This window comes from Elaeis guineensis, chromosome 7 (assembly GCF_000442705.2).
Source record: "Elaeis guineensis isolate ETL-2024a chromosome 7, EG11, whole genome shotgun sequence".
NCBI lineage: Eukaryota > Viridiplantae > Streptophyta > Magnoliopsida > Arecales > Arecaceae > Elaeis > Elaeis guineensis.
Genome location: NC_025999.2, coordinates 10151194 through 10172554, shown reverse-complemented (window position 1 = coordinate 10172554; position 21361 = coordinate 10151194). Strand labels below are relative to the sequence as shown.

The 21361-nt window shown below is 39.9% G+C and overlaps 1 protein-coding gene across 1 annotated transcript; it reads right to left on the bottom strand.

Annotated features, from left to right (window-relative positions):
- Nucleotides 1–725: 725 nt before the first annotated feature.
- Nucleotides 726–19433, bottom strand: LOC105049110 (uncharacterized). Its single transcript, XM_010928669.4, has 6 exons — nucleotides 18853–19433; nucleotides 18445–18551; nucleotides 2454–2562; nucleotides 2207–2368; nucleotides 1644–1817; nucleotides 726–1012 (listed from the first exon to the last, which is right to left on the bottom strand). Exons 1-6 carry the CDS (start codon nucleotides 19192–19194, stop codon nucleotides 983–985), a joined length of 924 nt encoding a protein of 307 aa, XP_010926971.1. The 5' UTR covers nucleotides 19195–19433; the 3' UTR covers nucleotides 726–982.
- Nucleotides 19434–21361: the final 1928 nt, after the last annotated feature.

Genomic DNA, 21361 nt, shown 5'->3' with positions numbered 1-21361 from the left:
TGAACTTATAATACAGGTAAGATTGGTCGACATGTCCACCATTGACTTTACAAAACAGCGCAGCATCCATAAAAGGCAGTGGGAACCACATTTGTAGGGTTAAGTGGGAAATATTTTCAAACAGAATTACCAGCTGAGCAATGCTACATGGACCACTTCATAAGGCAGATAGATGGAACTACTAACATGATGATAGTTGATTGCATTCACAAAAAATAATATTTGAACATCTTTTATGGACTTCAATTAATGTCATGCTACTAAAAAATACATATCATATTAGCCATTCCATGAGCCTTATCTTACAAAAATACCAAACTCGATTGATGAATCAGCTATTTAAGCTGAAATACCAGAAAGTAGATTAAAGAACAAAAAGGTCTATATGCTTTACCTTCAGCCTAGAATAGCTAGGTATGGTTTTGGCTGGCTTAAAAACACTCACCAGTCATGGCTGAGGTGTATTTTACTCTGCCATCCGAAAAAACAAAAAGGATAACCTGAATATATTACAAAATTCCACTAACAAAAACACTCACCAGGCCTGCCCTCACCTGGATCTCTGCCAGGTTTCTTTCCATTCTGGTTCTCAATAGATAAATCTATTGAAAAATTCCTGGTTCTTTATAGATAAATATATTGCAAAATTCCTGAAACCCACTCTCCTTGTTCATGTTACAGAATATTTCCAACAGCAAAATCTTGCAGTAGATGGTAATCATGCATAGCCAAGTTCACATAGTTATTTCCAAGATAAGAAACTAAAACTCATGAAGATCCCATTGTTCTTATACATCTCCAAAGAACTGAAAATCCATGAACATCCCATTGTTCTGATACATCTCCCTTCTTCCTAACTATTTCTCCTACAAATTTACATAATACAGCTATTATCAGAAACTTAATTCCAGAGAAGAGATGAAATCCTGTACGTATGATCTGAACAATTGATTATTTGGTGGCATGAGCATGACTGCATTCCTCAAACTCGGATTCCAATTCTTCGAGCAACCTGCACAGATAACCCATGAATAAGATTCCAGAGTATCATAGCCTGAAACCAACTTGCCATGCATTAAAGCATTAAGGCTTTTTTTCAGTTGCGAAATATGGTCCTGAAGCACCACCATTCATTAAGAATATGAAATGTTCATGCGAAGAGAGACGAAAGACGAAAGAAAAATGGGGAAGAAACAGGGTTGGCACCATCATACTGCTTAACCATCAGACCACACCAAAACCACGTCAGAGTTAAGAAGCCCGAGAACATCTAGCCCTAAAAGAAACCTCGGAAAAAATAACAGGGTTCCAAAAAAGAAAACAACAGCAGTGTTGATCTGTAAGGTATTCAGGCCAATTATTAAGATATATTAGCTTGGTAAAGAACATAATTTATCCTCCAGTGGACTTAAAAATCTTGTGAGAAATCTCCAAGAAAATCTGCAACATGGATTTCTTCACAACAGAAACTTGCAAAGAGTCTTGGAATCATCATTATATCAAAATCAATGGCATAGTTGTATCCAGCAAACACAGCAGCCAAAGAATTTATGCATGCAACATTTCCTGAGTATCTTAATCATGTGATTGATGAAAACCAAGAATTTAGGTCATGAATTAACAATGAAGAGTATGTAAGATACCTCCTTGAAAGAATGGACATCATTGCCCCAAAGCCATGCATCACAACCTGCATCCCTAGCTCCCCATATATCATTCCTTCTATCATCACCAACATGCACTGCTTCCTCAGGTTTTACTCCCAAAAACTCACAGGCCTTCAAAAATATTGTTGGGTTGGGTTTTTCAGCTGCTACCTGTTACAAAGCATTCATAAAATTTTAGAGGAAGTCCAGAAATAAGTAAGATCAAGACCAATAAAATTAGCTAGTTCGCAGTGACAAGGACAATAATTTAATATTAGATGGAATGAAAAAAGATCATTAAAGGATACATATTATGTCAATTTATTTGCATGAAATGCATGGTAATATAAATATAAATGGGAATTCACCAACATACATTGTCTTTATATAAAGCATCTTAATACAGATGAACAATGTAAAGAATTTTAAGGGTGGTTTCATAACTTGGAACTCTAAATGTCAAAAAATCATTATATGTGACCAATGACCACATACACTTACCTATCTATTTGTAGGAAGGAATGAAATAAGGGGGGGGAAAAACAAAAAAGGCTACTTACCTCGGCTGACACTGCAATTGCATCAAACCAGTGACCACACTTTAGGGCTTGCAACAGAGGTCGTAAGCGGGTGTCAAAATTTGAGACTACAGCTGTTTTCACTCCAGCCTTTCTCAAAGCTTGAAAAACTTCTTCTGCATCAGGATCACAGAGATGCCAAGCCTAAAAACAACATAATAACTGTAAGACCTGACTTGACAGCAAACTTAGATACTATAACTACGTTTCAACATAAGATTCAGCCCACCTTTTCAGTTGTATAGTATTGATATAGCTCTTCAAAGTATTGTAAATCTGAACACCCTGTAGAAGAACTAACTATGAATTGCCAAAAGGGCCTCCCATCAGCCACATACCTGGGAAAAGTCAGACATAAAGAAATCAAAATCTTAATAAGGTAATATAAATGAACTGGACAAAAACACACATTGAAGGAATTGGAGTACATACAATGTGTTGGGACCAGTCAACCGACCCCCGACTCCGACTCTACATCGGTCTTATGAACACAATACTCCGACTAACAATCAGTTAACCAACCGACAGTCGACTAATATCAACCAATAACAGACAACCACGATGATTCTGTTAATATTCGACTGATGACCATCGGCATATCAGAGTCATCATCCAATGCTCATTCGGATCTTCACGACTACCGACCTACTACTATTACCGACATATAGTCGGCTTATCTTCCCACAATCATATAAGGCCGGCATGTGCGGAACCTACACATCTAACCGTTATAAACGGTTATCGACTACATATCACGGTCTTAGTGGGCAAAAACAGCCCATTAACTCTACGATTATGGTCCGATAATTTAGCAACATAAAAAGCGAAACCACGTGCTCGACGATTACATCAGAATCATTTATAAAAGGGAGGTAAATGAACAGCATGGGTAAAGCAATTCTAGGCTAAAACTCTGCCAATTCAAATATTCTTCATCTGCTGTTCACTACTCTCCACTGACTTAGGCATCGGAGGGTCCCCGCCGGACACAATTCCGATCTGTGAGGACTTTGTTTTGCAGGTGCTCTTCACCGACGACTGGCGACAGGTGACAGGGGATTGGCCGTAACAGATTGGCGCACCAAGAAGGAAAAAGAATACAATCAACCATGCCAAAAATCAGAGCCCAGCATTCAACAGGTTCAGCAATGCAGTCTTCCGGTGGGGAAGATATTCCTTTCCCACTTTCAATGATAGAGCCCAATTCTTCACGTCCTGTGGTCATAACGGATGCACAAATTGCTGCACTCATGCAGCAAATGAAAGTATTAACGGAGACGGTTCAGAGCCTCCAACAGCAACAAACACAGCAGCAGCAGCAACCACCGGTGGCTCATTCCGTGCCATCTAGGTACAGCCGCCACCCTCCACGGCGCTCATCCTCTTCTCCAGAGCGACAACCGTCTCGACACTCTCACCGAGACGGACAGCCACGTTCTCAGCACTCCCACCATGCCATCCATCATTCGCGGCGCTCCCTCTCCTTCTCATGCACATAGTATCAGAAAAAAAAAATGCCGCGAACACCTTCTGCCTCTCCATCTTCAAGCTCTTCAGGAGGTTCTACCTCTGGAGTTTCTCAGCAACGACGGCTTGACGACTATGAACGCAAGTTCAAAGAGATCGATCGCCGACTCGCCCGACTTCAGGTGGAAGGTCGGAAGTCTTCCAATGACTACGACTTCCACACTGTCCAGCCTCTCTCTCAGCGCATCTTAGACGAACCGATTCCGTCTCGGTTCAAGATGCCGCAAATGGAGCCATATGACAGCTCCACTAACCCGATCGACCATTTGGAGAGCTATAAGGCTCTCATGATGATCCAGGGAGCAACCGACGCCCTCTTATGCATTGGCTTTCCGGTAACTATTCGGAAGGCTACTCGAGCCTGATATTCTGGACTTCAGTAGGAGAGCATTAACTCCTTTGAGCAGTTTGAACAATCTTTCGTGGCCCACTTCAATACTAGCCGAAGACCACCACAGACATCAAACAGTCTCTTCTCAATTAAGCAAGGTGAGACAGAGATGTTGAGAGATTTTGTGGCTCGAGTTAATGCGGCCATCCTTAAGGTCAAAGATCTCAATGAAGATATGGCTATATCGGCCATGAAGAAGGATATGAGGGGATCAAGATTCACCTACTCTCTAGACAAAACTCTTCCTCGGACCTATACTAAACTTCTGGAGTGCACGTACAAGTACATTCGTGCGAATGAAGCTGCTTCTGACCGACGCCAGATAGACGGAAATGGTCAGAAGAAGAAACAGAAGAAGAGTGAAACTCCGACCGAATCAAGTCGGCCAATTACCAATAAGCGAGATTCACCTCGACGACGGAGTCCGAAGCCGAATAGCTATGGCAGGTATGACTCCTATACTCCTCTTTCTGCTCCCCATGCGCAGATCTTGATGGAGATCGAAGGAGAGGAGTATTTATGACACCCCCACCAATGAAAGCGCCATCGAATCGTAACAGAAAAAAATACTGTCGATTCCATCGTGATCACAGTCATGATACCGAACAGTGTATCCAGTTCAGAGATGAGATAGAGGTCCTGATTCGACGAGGCTATCTCGAAAAATTCCGACGCGATCGTCCGACTCAACCTCCCACCGACCAACAACCTCAGCCGCAAACTGAGAAGACACTCAACAATCGACCAACGACGGGAGTAATCAACATGATCTCCGGACGACAGAAGAACTGAGGGACAACTTCCGAAGAAGAGTCGACGAAGAAATAACGACTCACAATGTAATTACTTTTTCGAAAGAAGATGTTCGGGGAATACAAACTTCCCACGATGATACTGTCGTTGTCTCGGCAACGATAGCAAACTATGATATATAAAAAATTTTAGTGGATAATGAAAGCTCAACAGATGTTCTGTTTTACTCGACTTTCTTTCGAATACGACTACTGACTGATCGACTCAAAAAAGTCTCGACGCCATTAGTCAGTTTCACTGGGGACGCAGTTACCGTGGAAGAAAAAATTACTCTCCTACTATCCGAACAGATCCACGACAGAGTACTGTTCTCTTAACATTCACGGTTGTCCGAGTTTTCTCGGCTTATAATGCCATACTCAGACGATCTGGTCTTAATGCTCTGAGAGCAATAGTCTCGACATATCATCTGCTAATCCGATTTCCGACAAAAAATGAAATCGAAAAAATACATGAAGATCAACAACTTGTCTGACGCTGCTTCCTGATTTTCACACAGAATAATCAATCTGAAAACTCTGTCCGTTAATAAATTGGATCAAAAAAAAAATGAAGGGGTGAACCAGCCGATCAATTGGTTTCCATCCTACTAAAAAAAGAAGATTCTGAGAAGACAGTCCAAATTGGATCACAGTTGCCTAATCCAGAGCGGCAACAACTAATAAGTCTACAAAGAGCAAACGCTGATATTTTTACTTGGTCGGCTACTGACATACAAGGCATTCCTCTGGAGATAATAACCCATCGGCTAAACATTGATCCAAAGATTAAGCCAGTGAAACAAAAAAAAAACTTTTGCTCTTGAAAGACAGAAGATCATCGACGAAGAAGTCGACAAGCTCCTCGCGGTTAATTTCATTAGAGAAGCAAATTATCCCGATTGGCTCGCCAATGTAGTAATGGTGAGAAAAGCCAATAGGAAGTGAAGAATCTACATCGACTACACAAACCTAAACGAAGCCTGTCCGAAGGACAATTTTCTTTATCAAAGATTGATCAACTAGTTGATGCGACTTTGGAGCACCGACTCTTAAGCTTCATAGACGTCTTTGTAGGCTACAATTAGATTCGGATGGCACCCGAAGATAAAAAGCACATAGCCTTCGTAACCGACAAGGGCATCTACTGTTATAAAGTAATGCCGTTCGATTTAAAAAATACCGGAGCGACTTACCAACGGATAGTTAACAAGATATTCAAGGTACAAATTGGATGAAATATGAAAGTCTATGTAGATGATATGCTAGTGAAAAGTCCTCAAACTACTGATCATGTTCGGAATCTGGAAGAAGCCTTCAGTACACTTCGACGATACCAGATGAAATTAAATCCAACCAAGTATGTATTTGGAGTAACTTCTGAAAAGTTTCTAGGATTTTTTGTGTCACAATGAGGAATCGAAACCAATTCTGAGAAAATAAAGGCTATCATTAATATGAAGCATCTTAATTTCAAGAAAAATACAGCAGCTTAATAGAAGGATCGCCGCACTCAATCGATTCATCTCAAGATCGGCAGAAAGATGTTTGTCATTTTTCAAAACCTTGAGGTAAGCAAAAGACTTCTCATAGTCAGACAAGTGCTGACAATCTTTTGAAGATCTAAAAAGATATCTGACGTCTCCACCATTGCTTACAAAACCAAAGGTCAGAGAAACTTTGTATCTCTATTTGGCGACTTCGACGGAGGCAGTTAGTTCGGTACTTGTCCAGGAGGATGAAAATTGAATTCAACGACCAATCTACTACACTAACAAAATGCTTCACAATGCCGAAATAAGATATTCAAGAGCAAAGAAGATGATCTACGCTCTAATCATATTATCACAACGACTTCGCCCATACTTTCAAGCACATCCTGTTGTCATCTTAATAGATCAATTGAAGATAATTTTATACCAACCTGATATTTCAGATCGAATAACAAAGTAGGCAATAAAACTCAACGAGTTTGATATCCAATATCGCTCACGTCCATCGATGAAGGCACAAGTTTTGGCCGACTTCGTCGCCAAGTATACAATATCTGATAATAATCCTGAGGATGAATCCAACGACAACATAAAGCAAGCTACAACTCCCGAGCCCGACTTAACATCAGCATGGGTGCTACATATTAATGGAGCATCTAATGCACAAGACAGTGGAGCCGATCTCATCCTCATCAATTCCGAAGGGGTTGTAACCAAATATGTCCTTCGATTCAATTTCGAAGCTTCGAATAACCAAACCAAATATAAAGCACTCTTAGCTGGCTTAAAGATTGCCAAGGAGCTTGATATTGACAATATGAAGATTTTCACCGACTCACAGTTGATTGCTGGACAGGTTAAGAGCGAATTTAAAACCCGAAACCCTGTTATGATGAAGTATCTTCAAAAGGTGAAAGATCTTACGTCAACTTTAAAGTCTTTGAGATCTTTCACATCCCAAGAGCAGAAAATGCTCGAGCTGACGTATTTTCGTGACTTACAACCACTTCTTTCAACTCGCTGGATTGGACATTCATCGAATGCCTTGAACAGCCGAGTATTAATAAAATCGAAGAAGTGCTACAGATCAATGATGAACCAAGCTGGATGGACCCGATTATCCAATACTTGACTGATGGAACTCTACCTACGGATTCCTCAGAAGCTAAACGACTCAGATAGGCGGCCTCACAATATATTCTAATGAATGATCAGCTTTATAAGAGGTCGTTCTCTCTTTCCTTACTGAAGTGTTCAAGACCATCAAACGCCTACTATACACTCAGAGAAGTACACGAAGGAATTTGTGAAAATCACTTGAAGAGCAAATCTTTGACTTACAAAATCTTACGACAAGGATATTACTGGCCCACCATGAAGAAAGATGTAGCTGAACTTGTCCGAAGGTGTGAACCATGTCAGAAATATGCAAATATAGAACACCAGCCGGCCAGTCAGTTAACATTAACTATTGCACCATGGCCCTTCACATAATGGGGAATTGACATACTTGGTTCTTTCCCTCTGACATCTGGTCAGAAGAAGTTCATAGTAGTTGCCATTGATTACTTCATCAAATGGGTGGAAGCTGAACCTCTGACACAGATCACTGAAAGTAAGATGGAAGACTTCATTCAGAAGTCAATCATATGCAGATTCGGTCTACCACATACCATCGTCACCGACAATGGTCGATAATTCGATAATCAAAATTTTAAAGAATTCTGTGCAAAATTTCACATTATGCACAAACTCACATCAGTCGGCCATCCACAATCCAATGGTGAAGTGAAAGTGATAAACCAAACAATCTTGTATGGACTCAAAACCAGACTGAATGAAACTAAAGGCCTCTGGGTGGAAGAACTGTATCCGGTCCTATGAGCATACCGAACAACTTCTCGTATACCAATGGGAAAATCGCAATTCAATCTGGCTTATGGAACAAAAACGATGATCCCACTTGAGATCGGATTACCATCAGCAAGGATGGAACAATACAATGAGCCGAGCAATTCAGAATGTCGGAGAGCCGATCTAAACCTACTTTTAGAAGTCCGACAGCAAGCTCAAGTTCGGATGGCAGCATATCAGCAAAGAGTAGTCCGGTATTATAATTCAAAAGTTAAGCCGAAGGTCTTCCGTTCAGGAGACCTGGTCCTAAAAAAGGTAGAAGTCTCAAAGCTTTTGGATCAGAAAAAATTATCTCCAAATTGAGAAGGATCCTACAGAATAATCAAGATACTTAGATCGGACGTATATCAGCTGGAGACTCTTGAAAGAACAACTATTACTCGAACGTAGAATGCTAACAACTTAAAAATGTATTATCAATAAAGTTGTTCGTATGTACAGTGCTCAGAATGAAATATTAAATTTTAGAATCACAAAAATTTCGACCAACTACAAAGTGATATTAGATCGATAAATGGACAGTCAATTTCTATCGACTATATTTCGATTTTTCACTGTAAAAACTGACATATCGACTATATCTCGATTTTTACTGTAAAAACCAATATACCGACTGTATCTCGGTACCGACTATATCTCGACTTTCCACTGTAAAAACCGATTCTAGTCAAACGACTATTTATGCCGACTTAGTTTTAACTAAGCAGAATACTATACCAATACGACCCAGATCGAATTGAAACTATACCGATTTAACTACGATCAGTCGAAGGATATTTGACTTGTCACCGTTTATCAAATAACTAGACATACTGACTTGATTACGGTCGATCAAATCGAAGGATATTCGACTTGCCACTGTTTATCAAACAACTAGACATACTGACTTGACTACGATCGGTCGAAAGATATTCAACTTATCACCGTTTATCCTAATGCCTAAAAGATAATGTCTATTGATATTCGACTAACGAACAATTCTACAATTACTACTAAATGATTCGACTCACCGATCGACATTCGATAGTCAAACTATGATTCAACGATATTACATATACATAGAGAGGAAAGAGTTGGTTCTTCGAAAATTTTTCTTTCATTTATTGAAAGGAAGTTACAAAATTGGACCAACGGTCTGATTACAAAAAGAAAAACAAAAATGCTACATCGATCACTAGACGTTGTCTTCGCTCCTTGCTCCGGTGCAGTATCGACGACTGGAACAGCTTCTGATACAGTCGGTGCGTCGTCTTCGATCGACGCAACCCCTTCTTCGGCAGCTTCATCTCCCGAACAAGAAGAAATGATGCTGCTCAAATTTAAGTCTGGATATAACTTTTCGACCGTATCTCGACCGTCCTCGTACCCGATGCAATAGAAAGCATATCCGTCTTCGAGAATTTCTTCTTTGAATTCTTCAGAATTTTTGAAGTTCTCAACAGCCAGACTCAGGGCTTCCTTCGCCGACTCTGCTTCAACTCTCACGGAGGCCAATGCTGCGAGGCCGATTCAGCATCGGCCAGTGCCAACCTTTCCAGGGTGGCCCGATGCCTTCCGTGTTCAGCTTCAAGTTCATCAATGCATCCATCCCTCTCTCGCCGAAGCCGATGGATGGAATGCTTCTTGCTCTTGATCCGTGACTCAAGAGATGAGATATTTTGACGAGCCAACTTAAGTTCGGCTTTGAAAGACTATAGGTCGGCCGTCATTTGGGAGATCTGCTCCTGAAGTTTCTTCTCCAGTTCAATCGCCGCCTGAAGTTGTTTTACAACAGCAGTCTTCTCAGTGGTGATGGCCGCCACCTTATCCATCCACGATTGACGAAAGTCGGCAATCTTCCGATAGCCGCTCTCTAGATCGTGCATGTCATGCGCCCACTGAAATAGAAGGCAAGTCAGATCAGATCAAAAAAAAAAAAAACTTACCCCGAGTATCATCGGATAAAAAGAAGAAAACATCTCGACGACAGTCCGATTCTTCCTATTTTTTCGATCAGTCAAGAGGACAGCTTCGATGAGCCGCCTAGCCAATGTCGGATTGGCCAAAGCTGACTCATCCTCAGAGATCCGAATGTCGACAAGAGTTGGAAGGCCTGCAAACGACCCGTCATTAGCTGAAGTTGCTGGCGCCTTCCCCCGATTTTCGATCGATAGTCCCGCACTCCAAAATGTCAGAAAGTCGGAGCTTGACTGCGCCCAAGAACATTCCGCTGGAGGAACAACTAGCGCAGCCATAGATTGTTCGGATTCTGCCACGACGCCCGCCCCAGTCCGAACCTCTGCTGATGGAGCTGCCGATGGTAATGCTGCAACTCCGTTGTCTCCTGCCGTCCCACCTTCAGCAGACGGCGCCTTAGGAAGCGTTGTCGGGGTCGACAATGCCAAAACTGACTCGAGAATCATCTCCGACGAAATATCGGACTCCCTCGCCAGTACAGATGGAGTGGCGACCCAACTCTTCTTCGACGGTCGGGAGGGCCCAGCTTCAGCTGCTGCCTTTTTCTTGGTAGCGTGCGAGCGGATATCAGCAGATGACACTCGTGTCCTCGACTGCATGGCTGCAATCAAAACAAAGAAATCAATATAAAATTCAGAAACAAACAAGAAAAATAAAGTGACCGACTGTTTTATATCTAAAGAAGTGACCAAACTAAGCCCGACATCGTAGAGAGCTTGTTCGATCATCAGCTCTCATTGCGATGGAACGGCCATGTCTTTCAATCGGATGAAATCTTCTCGATCATCGGCCTCCACCCGATTGTTCTCATTGGGACCAGTCCTCGGATCATCCCAACACGAAGGAAAGCCCCAAGGAGAAGAAAAAAAACGAAAAAAAATTGATTCTTCCATCCATGAATGGACGATGGAAAATCAAAAATGAAAGAAAGATCTTTCCTCAAGTTGAAGAACCACCAACCCTTGGCCTTCGGATGAGGACGAAAGACAAAAAAAGATCGAAAAAGAGAAGGACGAGGAACGGTCGGTATAAGATGACACAACAGGACGAAACTGATGATCAGCTGGATAGAATTTGAAGCTAGCTGAGCAAGGTAGAGGCCGTAGCAGTCAAGAAGATTCCGAACAAACTTCGGAATCGAAAATCGAAGATCAGTCCGAAGGTCCTCGACATAAATTACAACCTGACCCGGAGGAGGGGAATTCATCCGACCATCCGAGCCAGGAGCGGAAAGTTGATACTGCTTCGGAATACGGTATTATTCCCAGAGCCGTTCAATGTTGAGCCCGGATAAGGAAGAAGCTTCCGTTTCTGGATCCGAAGGAGAGTCGTCGATCGGATTCTCTGACCGACTATCCCGAGAAGAAGAAGCTTTTCTACTAGCCATGGAAAATGAAGAACTAAGAAAAGAAAAAAGAAAAACCCTAAGGGGAAGAAAATCCAAGAAAGAAGACAGAAACTCAACCTAAAATCAGAGATGGCGCAAGAGACAAAGCCTAAGAACAACCAACAGAACCTTCAGCTGCAGAAGATGGTGACAAATGCAAAGTAAAAGCCTGGTTGAAAATGACTCCATATATATAAGATCCCTCAACGGTCAGAATGAAATCAGTCAAATCTGAATTTCATCAGAATATGACATGTGGCAACATCTAGACCGACCATTGATCGGATGATTCGACACACCTCCCGATCGTGCCACCTCACTGTTATTCACGTGAATAGCTCAGAGCCAATGATGTTTTGATATGTTGCCAAAATCTACTAGTCAGAATTAAATCATCCGATGCTGAATTATCTTTCTGAAACGACAGCTCAATAATGATTTCACAGCTATCAAAATAGCTGGAGATCTCTCATATTCCAAAAACTCATTAATATCAGCAGCCGAGTCAGGGCTCGAGACGACATGTGACAACTTTCTTCGTCTAACGTGATAGATCACATGATGATATACACGTCAGACCACCTTAGACTTGGGAGTGGAGGGCAACTGTTGGGACCATTCAATAGACCCTCAACTCCGACTCTACATCGGCCTTATGAACACAATACTCCGACTAACAATCAGTTAACCGACCGACAGTCGGCTGTTATCAACCAATAACAGACAACCACGACAATTCAATTAATATCCGACTGATGACCATCGGCATATCAGAATCATCGTCCGATGCTCATTCGGATCTTCACGACTACCGACTAATTACTATTACCGATATATAGTCGGCTTATCTTCCCATGATCACATAAGGCTGGAATGTGCAGAACCTACACATCTAACCGTTATAAACGGTTATCAACTACGTGTCACGATGATTAGTAGACATAAACGGTCCATTAACTCCACGATTATGATCCGATAATTTAGCGTCATAAAAAGCGAGACCACGTGCTCGACGGTTATAGCATGGATAAGACAATTCTGAGCTGAAACTCTGTCAATTCAAATATTCTTTATCTGCTGTTTACCACTCTCTGCTGACTTAGGCATCGAAGGATCTCCGTCGGACACAATTTCAATCTGTAAGGACTTTGTTTTACAGATGCTCTTCACCAGCGACAAGCGACAGGGGATTGGCCGTAACACAATGCATGATGGTATAAATAATATATATTTCAACCAAGATCCAGGTAAAAAGGGAATGATGTGGCATTGCTGTTTACTATTTTATAATCACAACATCAGCCATAACCAATCGGTCCGTGTCAGAGTTGTATTATTGAAAGAGAATTCCATTAAGTTATTGGTTATTGAATATTAATTATTAACATCATCCTAGCTCTCTTATTCCCTAATCTCAATCAAATGCGTGCTTCTAAAATAGGCATAATATCTGCCATAGTTTCCGAATCAAGGCTTGCAAAAACAAAATAAGAAAACTTCTTTCTAACCAGAAAGAGATTCCCTATGAGCATCAATTGAAGATCCCCCATAAAGTGGGGTAAAAGGGAAAACATTAGTAAAGTCACGTATAACATACAAGAATATGATGATTCAAGTTCAAAACAGGCTATAAAGTACAGTAAGTACTCAGGCAAAGAAATGCCTATCAAAAGTTTCTTTTTCCCCATCCACTGCATAGTGTTACCTAGATAATTGACATAAGTCCCGAAGTGTCTAACATTATAACCTCCAAAAATCTCGACATGGGATGCTTGTGTCGAGAATCGAGATGTTTCCAAATAATACAATTTATAAAAGTAAAAAGCAAATATGTAAAAGATGATGACCCCTAGATTTGGTTGACTAGTCAATAGCACTCTAAATTAAAAAATTTACATCCATGCCATCATGGTATATGGTACAATACTTGGCTCGAATTAGTGCGGACCAGTTCTTACTAGGTTGAACTGCTTGAAACCATTCGGTTCTGGGTAGTTTAGCCCGAGAAGGGCCCCATATCAGTTCAAGGTCTCAATAATTAGGGGTGAAAGGGCCTAACACCCTTCATCCCTCTATTTCATAGTAAAAGGGGAGAAAGAAAGGGAGAGAGTGGAAGGGCAAGCAAGAGGTCTGATCCATGTATATCCATTTCTTTTTCTTTTTTTACTTGTTACAACCCATAAATGAACAGAAATTGACAAAGAAAAGGGAAATCATGCCAAAATTTAGTATTTTGATATCATTTCATAATATATCATAGATCTTAGTCAAATCTATCTATGCAATGGTATAACTTTTATGATTTTTGATATTTATTTTAATTTTTATTATAAATATATGTCAGAAAAAATTAATAGAAAGGAGACTTTAAGTTCCAACATACAGTATCATGCTCGTAGTCTAGCATGCTATCCATTGTCTATTGTTGACAGCAATTTGATTAATTTTTGGGATGTTGATTGCTTCTTGAATAAAAGCCCAACTTTAAGTAATTCCCAGACTAATTAGATTACTAGTGTTTAATATCGTTATATTTAGTGCTTCCTATCAGAGTCTGAATCTAGCATTCACCGGTTTGGAGATCTTATATCCTAACATAGACGCCCGTATTCAGGTTGCTGTCCAGGCCAGTGGGGAGGAGCAACAAGGAATGGATGAGGTGGCTAGGCACAGAGCTAATTTTTTTATCCTCACAATACAAAGAGCGTTTCAGATCCAGTTCTGCTATGCCAGATCAAGGTTTAAGGACCCAATCAATCATAGTTCTAGGTGTCAGCAAGATAGCATCCATGTTTGGAGCCTTCGGTGATAGGAAAGGCAAGATGAGTAAGGATATGCAAGGATCAGGGCCAACCACTGTAGAGGCACAAAGCAACAAAGAATCGATAGCATGTTGAAGGACAAGAAGGATATGTGGAGGATTATGGGAAACTGGTTCCATTTTAGCCACTTCCCAGTAAATGCCACAGTTAACACCTATCATCATAACATGATTGACGGCCTCCAAAGGGTCAATCAAGATGTTGATCCACCTAGTCTAATAAGCTACATGATGAGGATAGGGTTGAATTAGAGTCTTGGATAGCATCCTCCAAGAACAAATGGCTCACATATGGATTGACATTGATGAATGGCAGTTGGTCAAGTCCCACCAAGAGAAGAACTATTAACTTCCTTACATATTGTGACAAGAAGACATTCTTTCACAAGTTAGTTGATAATTTAGATGGAGTACATGACATATGAACAGATTGATGGAGGAGTTTATGGACAAGTAATGACAACGAGGATGTTGTGCAAGTGGTGACTGAACAGAGCGCAATAAAAGAAGACCAATCAATAAGTAGTTGATGCTAAGAAGGCTACATATTGTTTGGATCCCATTTACCACCTACTACATTGATCTGATTCTCCAGGGCATTGGCAAGCTTCGAAAAGTGAAGTAGGTGGTGAAGACAGCCCAAGCCATCACCAAATTCATATACAGCTGCGCAGGTATTGGCATTGATGAGGAAGTATACTAGGGGAGACATACTAAGTTCAGCAGTTACCCGCTTCCCAATATGCTACATGCCCTTGACATCTTGATCAAGAATAAGGCAGGTTTGCAAGTCCAATTCCTCAGCAAGGAGTGGATGCAGAGCTGATACGCCTGTGATAGCATGGAGGAGGACCATATGGAGGGGATAGGGACAAGTCAGCGATTCTAGAAACGAGCCAAGGAAATAGTTAAAGATCATCACACCAATTTATCGAGTGCTTCAGGCTGTTGGTACAAGAGATGCCCACAAATGGGCTTCCTCTACCCTATGATGATGATGACCATGGAAGAGATCATATAGGCTGATCCCATGATGATTGCATCAACATCATTTAGGAGAGATGAGATACCCAGATGGGCAACAACACGCATCTAGCTGGTAAGCCAGTATTATTTATTACATATCACTAATAATAACAATCGAATCAAATATAACACAAAACTTGATAGCTTACTACCTCCATACAGTTCCAAGGATGGACATTGGTAAAGGGCTCCTAAGTGCATTGAGGAATGTTATATACAAGATGGAGGATGATGCATTGGTTGCTACCCAAACAATAGAAGATGTAAGCATTACCTTATATCAATCACCCATTACAATATATTAATACATCTTTGATTTGTGAATCTTGCATAATAATACCATAAGTTATATGCATTCTAGACCAAAGAATATAAGGGGGGCAACTGTACATGCTCAGAGGGGTGCAGTTGCTAGTAGAGAAGAAATTTGTTTAGGTACTATCCCACACTAAATCTTGTTCACCTAGTGTGTCAATGCAAACTAATGGTTGGTAAGCAACGTCTGTTTTTATAGCTGCTCCGTAAGATCATATATAATCATATAAAGACATAATCATGATCTATTGTCATATAGATGCTCCATAAGATCTTTTTGCATTTTCCAGTGCTAATATACAGCACACGCAATTCATGTGCTTTAGCTCAGAAAGGGGAACTTACAGACATGGCCTCAATTCTCCGAAGGTAATAGGATAATAGTGCCAAGTTATCAGGCCTTGATTTCCCCTTTTCTTGAGACCCCTTAGGATAAACAAATAGTACAAAGAATTAAAAAACACTGGACTCTAAGCAGGAAGGCCTCAGAGTCCAGCAGGCTCCTCTTGCTGGACTTTGGAGCTTTCCCATTACATAGAGGAAAGAGAAATTCATTGATATGTTCTTTTTGATCAAAACAGATACCATTTTTAATTTTCACTGAATACAGATTCGGTATTAACAATTAAGAGTTCGCTTTGACATTCGATCTGCCAACATGATTCGAGTTTTGATACAATAATGCAATTGCTAATATCTAGTGTCTTCTTTTATCTAAGTTTAACGACCCAAAGGATCTTTCAACAATTAATTTCCTTGTCTTACATTTTGCACTATCAATGCTCCTCATCTTGTGTCTGACTCTATGGTTTCCCAAGCCTACATGTAATCAACTCGTAGAAAAAAGTAATTTTATATCATTGTGAAAATATTCACCAATTTACTAATATATGAATAGCAACAGAATTTAATATTTCTGGTTGTCTCTATGTAATGGGAACTTGGTGGTGGACATGAATTTGGGTTTTATGGTGGTGAAATAGACCTCTGAAAAATGTAAGATGCACAAATGCATAGTCTCAATTACTATAAAAATTTTCCAACAAATTTATACAACAAATTTATACACTTTAAAACAATATACAAAATTAAATATACAACTCCTAAAAATTCTATAATGATTTTGTTCTTTTTTCTCCAGTAATAGAGTTTTTTGTGCGGAGACGTGTGATATTTGGATTCCATCACTCAAGTGTTTGATTCAGAAAGAAGAAAAAAAGTAGACACATCAACACAACATACAGTGATTTTAGGTAATTTATACAAGTTTTCCTTTAAATAATCATTGTGTAGAAGAAAACATTAAAACATCTTGTTTGTTAATATCCTTCAATTTTAAATGTTTCCCATCCACACTCGCATATTAGTTTAAGGATATAGCAAACATGACAGTTCACAAGATCGTCATACCAATATTAATGACCAATCTCTAAAAGCATCTATAGACAAACTTTTAGCATCATTATGGCAGGTCAAACTTATTGTGGGTATAATCCGACTCTCCACCAAACTATAAAAACTGCAATGACGTATTCATAAGTATCTAAACATCTGATACATATCTGAATAAGGATTCTTCAAGCTAAATTCAATGGCCTAGGTGACACAAGTGGCATTCCCCTTGCTGTCAATGGAAATAAAGATATAAATATAAGGAGAAATATCCTGGGCTTGTAGGTTGTCCATGTCTTTTATAAATCCAGGGGTTTGCAGCTTTCAAATGTTAATGGAATAAACAGGATTCTTCTCCAACAAGCCTCAGACGCATGAATAATTAGCAGTAATAATATCAGAATTTATAACTGCACAACTAATTTATATATGATGAATATCATCATTCAATGTCCTAAACCACAAGTGGGCATATATTATCGCCTTGAAGAAAATGAAGCTTCTAAGTTTGGAAATTGCAAATGAAAGGGGACTGCTGTTTCCAAACAATTTTAAATCTGGCCGCCATCAGCCATATACTGCTAAAATTATTACCATACATATTCAGATCATTCCACAATTCTTCAAATTTATGAATTTCAAAAAATAGGTAAATACTTTTTCACTGAGGAAACATGCTCGGGAAGTTATCAAGGCCCATGACAAGTAAAAATTTGCTACAGCATCATAGCTATTGCCCACCATAACTATTTAACAAATAAGCTACACACTTTATTTGTAATTTCATGCATTTTTAAACTGATAAAAAACTATGCCAAGGACTTAGTCAATCTCATTCAACTGTTATTAAATTATAGCAAGTAAAAACATCAATTAACATCAAGGAAACTATTAATCATTTACAGCATGCAACTTGAAGGACCAATTTGTCCTCGTAAGAGTAAATTAAGCCTAACTCAATGTCCTGCTCTAACAAATGCAGGGAAAAATTATAAATGACACTGTACAGAGGCCACGCATTTCTATAATAATAACAAGGAAGACAAATAGCAACTCCTTATTTAATTGGAAAAAAGTGATACTTCTCAATGACACAAATGTAATGACAAAAATCCAATCAATCATGTGTTCCTAGACATTAATTATATAATATAAATCAACGTAGCAAAAGATTGAGAAGAAGAACAAATGCTTTTGGTAATCAGACCTCAAACGAGATCTGCCCCAGGGCTGCTCATAGGCCCAGCGATACCGACTCAATATCTCATCTTCTGAATACTGGACGCCATATTTCTCTCCAAACTTCCTGTAAATCTAAACGCTCCAAAAAAATTGCATTAATCAGCACTAGAACAACAGAACGATCCAAAAAAAAGTACACCTGCCTGATCTCTTAGTAAATCTGGTAAGTAGCACATATTTAACACATGGAAAACAACAATGTATCTTAAAATATATTGTTAAAAAAAAAAAATCAAACCTTTAAGAAGTAAACCGACCGAAAACACACACACACACACACACACGAAAAAAAAAAAAAAAACCCTACGAAGCCTATCTTGGAGCTAAAATGGTGATGAATGAGTTGTTTTAGGGAAAAGGAGTTGGGCAAAACCTGAGCCATGGGCTGAGAGGGGACGAGGAGGGTGCCGACGGCGTCGACGAGGAGAGCCTTGTGCGTGATCTCTCCATACAAGGCCCTCCTATAGTCCAGATACTCCTTCGCACCCACGAAATCCCAGCCACCGCTGCCCCCACCACTCCCGGCGCCGCCACCACCCGGCAGCTGCCGCAACTCCCTCGCCACCACCACCTCGGCCGCGGCCGCCTCGGTGTAGTAGTCCTGGTGGCGAGAGGTGCAATATTTTCTACACAGAGGAGAACCGGTGCCGGCTCTCAGTCTCGCCCAGAGGCGGACGGCGGCCATGAGGGAATCCCTCGTCGGAACCCTAGCCATCGTCCCTTTCGCCTTCGCCGCCGTCGCCTCGGCCTCGTCGCCCGGTGACCTGGGTCGCGCCGCCGGTGGTGCTGCTCCTCGTCTCTGTCATCAGAAAGGAGGGAGGGTTTGAGAGGGGGTGCGGGTTGTCACCAAGTAGAGGCTTTGGAAGTCGAGGGAGGGTGGTGTCAGTTTATAACTCTGTATCCGTGCAGGGTGCAGAGAGAGATCTTGTAGTTTTTGACGGGGGAGTTTGGGAGATGTTACGGAAATGCCATGGGGTGGATTAACAGATCAAAATTTTTGGAACAAAAAGATAGTGGTTGGATCACCGACAATGATCTATCCATCTCTTCGGAGTGCCATCATAAATTTTGATGATAAAAATATAAATAAAAAAGATGGAGTTAATTTTATTATTTGTGGCTCTAATGATAAACTTCTGGTAGTTCTATTTTTTTGAGCCTTCTATCTCTGGTAGTTCTATTTTTTTGAGCCTTCTATCTCAGTGCGAAGCTTCATATTTTTTGGACAGATATCATTTTTGTCAGACAGCAGCTTCATACAGAGAAAATCTTTCTTGAAGATCATTCTGTCACTCATTGCTTAGCTTTAGAGGATACTAGGCATCTTGAAAGTCATCATCTTATCTGAAATATTTAAATCTCTCTTCGTCAAGCTGCTGCAGTCAGAGTTCAGTACGTTTATCGAAAGACTAATACTGTAGCAGACTAGATGATGATTTTTGTTACAGATCCTCTGAAGATTAGATCTGGAGACAGAATGAAAACTGTCCACTGATCTTAAGAAGAAGGAAAACAAAAAAAATAGTGGACGAAGAGAAAAAGTGATTCTTTGCCACTGGATTTGGGGGGCGGTGGTGGAAAGAGGGAAGAGAAGAGGAGAAAGAAAAAGAGAGAGAGAGAGGTACATGTAGTGAAACTTTATTGAATGATAAAAAAGACAACAAAAGATGCAGGCATGTCTAAATCAAAGTTTGCTTTCTATGATGGTAGAAAATAGAAGAATTTATTCTGATTTGAACAAGAGAATGCGTGGGATTGGGCCTTATTCAGACAAATTTAGATTTAGCTCGGTTTGATCAAAAAACTAACTTGATTAAGCTGAATTTCTTTCCTTATAGTCCTATCTTTTGTGGACCTCAATTTATTTGCTTTAGAATTGATTCATAATGATCGGTTGTGATCCCTTCCTTTTTATCAATAAAACAATCAACTTAGGGTGAAATTTAAACAGTGTCTCTTATAATGTTATATAGCTTACAAGGTTTACATTACAAACCTGCATCATTAACTTTCGTACCAGAGTCATCATTCAGGTTAATATTCTTGTTATAACTTTTGCATTTTAACATTGACTATTTGGCTAACTAAAATATATTTTTTTAAAATTCAAATATCCATTCTAAGTCAGAAGATTTTTTTTGTGAGATAATGACATCCAAATGAATAACAACATTGTTTTCTCCATTATCTATATTACATTACTAAATGAAGGCAACAGAAAGGATGGCATCCAATAAATTGGAATTATGTTTAGAACTACGTTCACGAATACAAAGATTAGCAAACTTCCTTCCCATGTTGCTATATAACTTCCTCCTTATTTTTTCTTCTAAGAATAGTTAGTCCGATTTTCTTGCCTTGTCATAGTGTGGAGAAAGTCCCAATTATATTTAATCACCAGCTTCAAGTTTGCACAGCCAAGCAACTTAGCATAGTTGCAACATTTGTTTTCACCGATGCTTAGTCCAATGCAACATTTGCAGGAATTAATAATAAATTTTAGATTCTTGATGTGCTATTTTAGGTTGGTGTAGAAGATTAAAGTATCATCTATATATTATAGTAGAGGATACTTTCTATAGTTTGTGATGGTCCTTTGCTTGCTATGAGATTGTTAGTCGAAGCAACACTGAGAATACGATTTAGGATACGTGCAACTACAATGAAAAGAAGCGTTGTTAACAAATTTCCCTGCTTGAGTTCTTTGCTTGATTTGATCCTTTTGTTGGGCTCATCATTGATTATGAGTGCCAACTTGTCAGAGTGAAGCATACCAACAATACAGAGGCACCATTTGAAGTTGAATCCTCTCGCCTTAATTCGTTCTTTTAAGGATAACAAATTTATCCAAAAATTTATATTTTTTTAATAAATATTTTTTA

Bases quoted from the DNA above. Each gene is read 5' to 3' on its own strand.
- LOC105049110 (XM_010928669.4), bottom strand. From the start codon at position 19,194: ATGGCTAGGGTTCCGACGAGGGATTCCCTCATGGCCGCCGTCCGCCTC. The intron at 2,369-2,453 runs GTGGGCTGAATC...TGTTGTTTTTAG, and splicing joins AATACTATACAACTGAAAAG to GCTTGGCATCTCTGTGATCC. The intron at 1,013-1,643 runs GTATCTTACATA...TTATCTGTGCAG, and splicing joins ATGTCCATTCTTTCAAGGAG to GTTGCTCGAAGAATTGGAAT.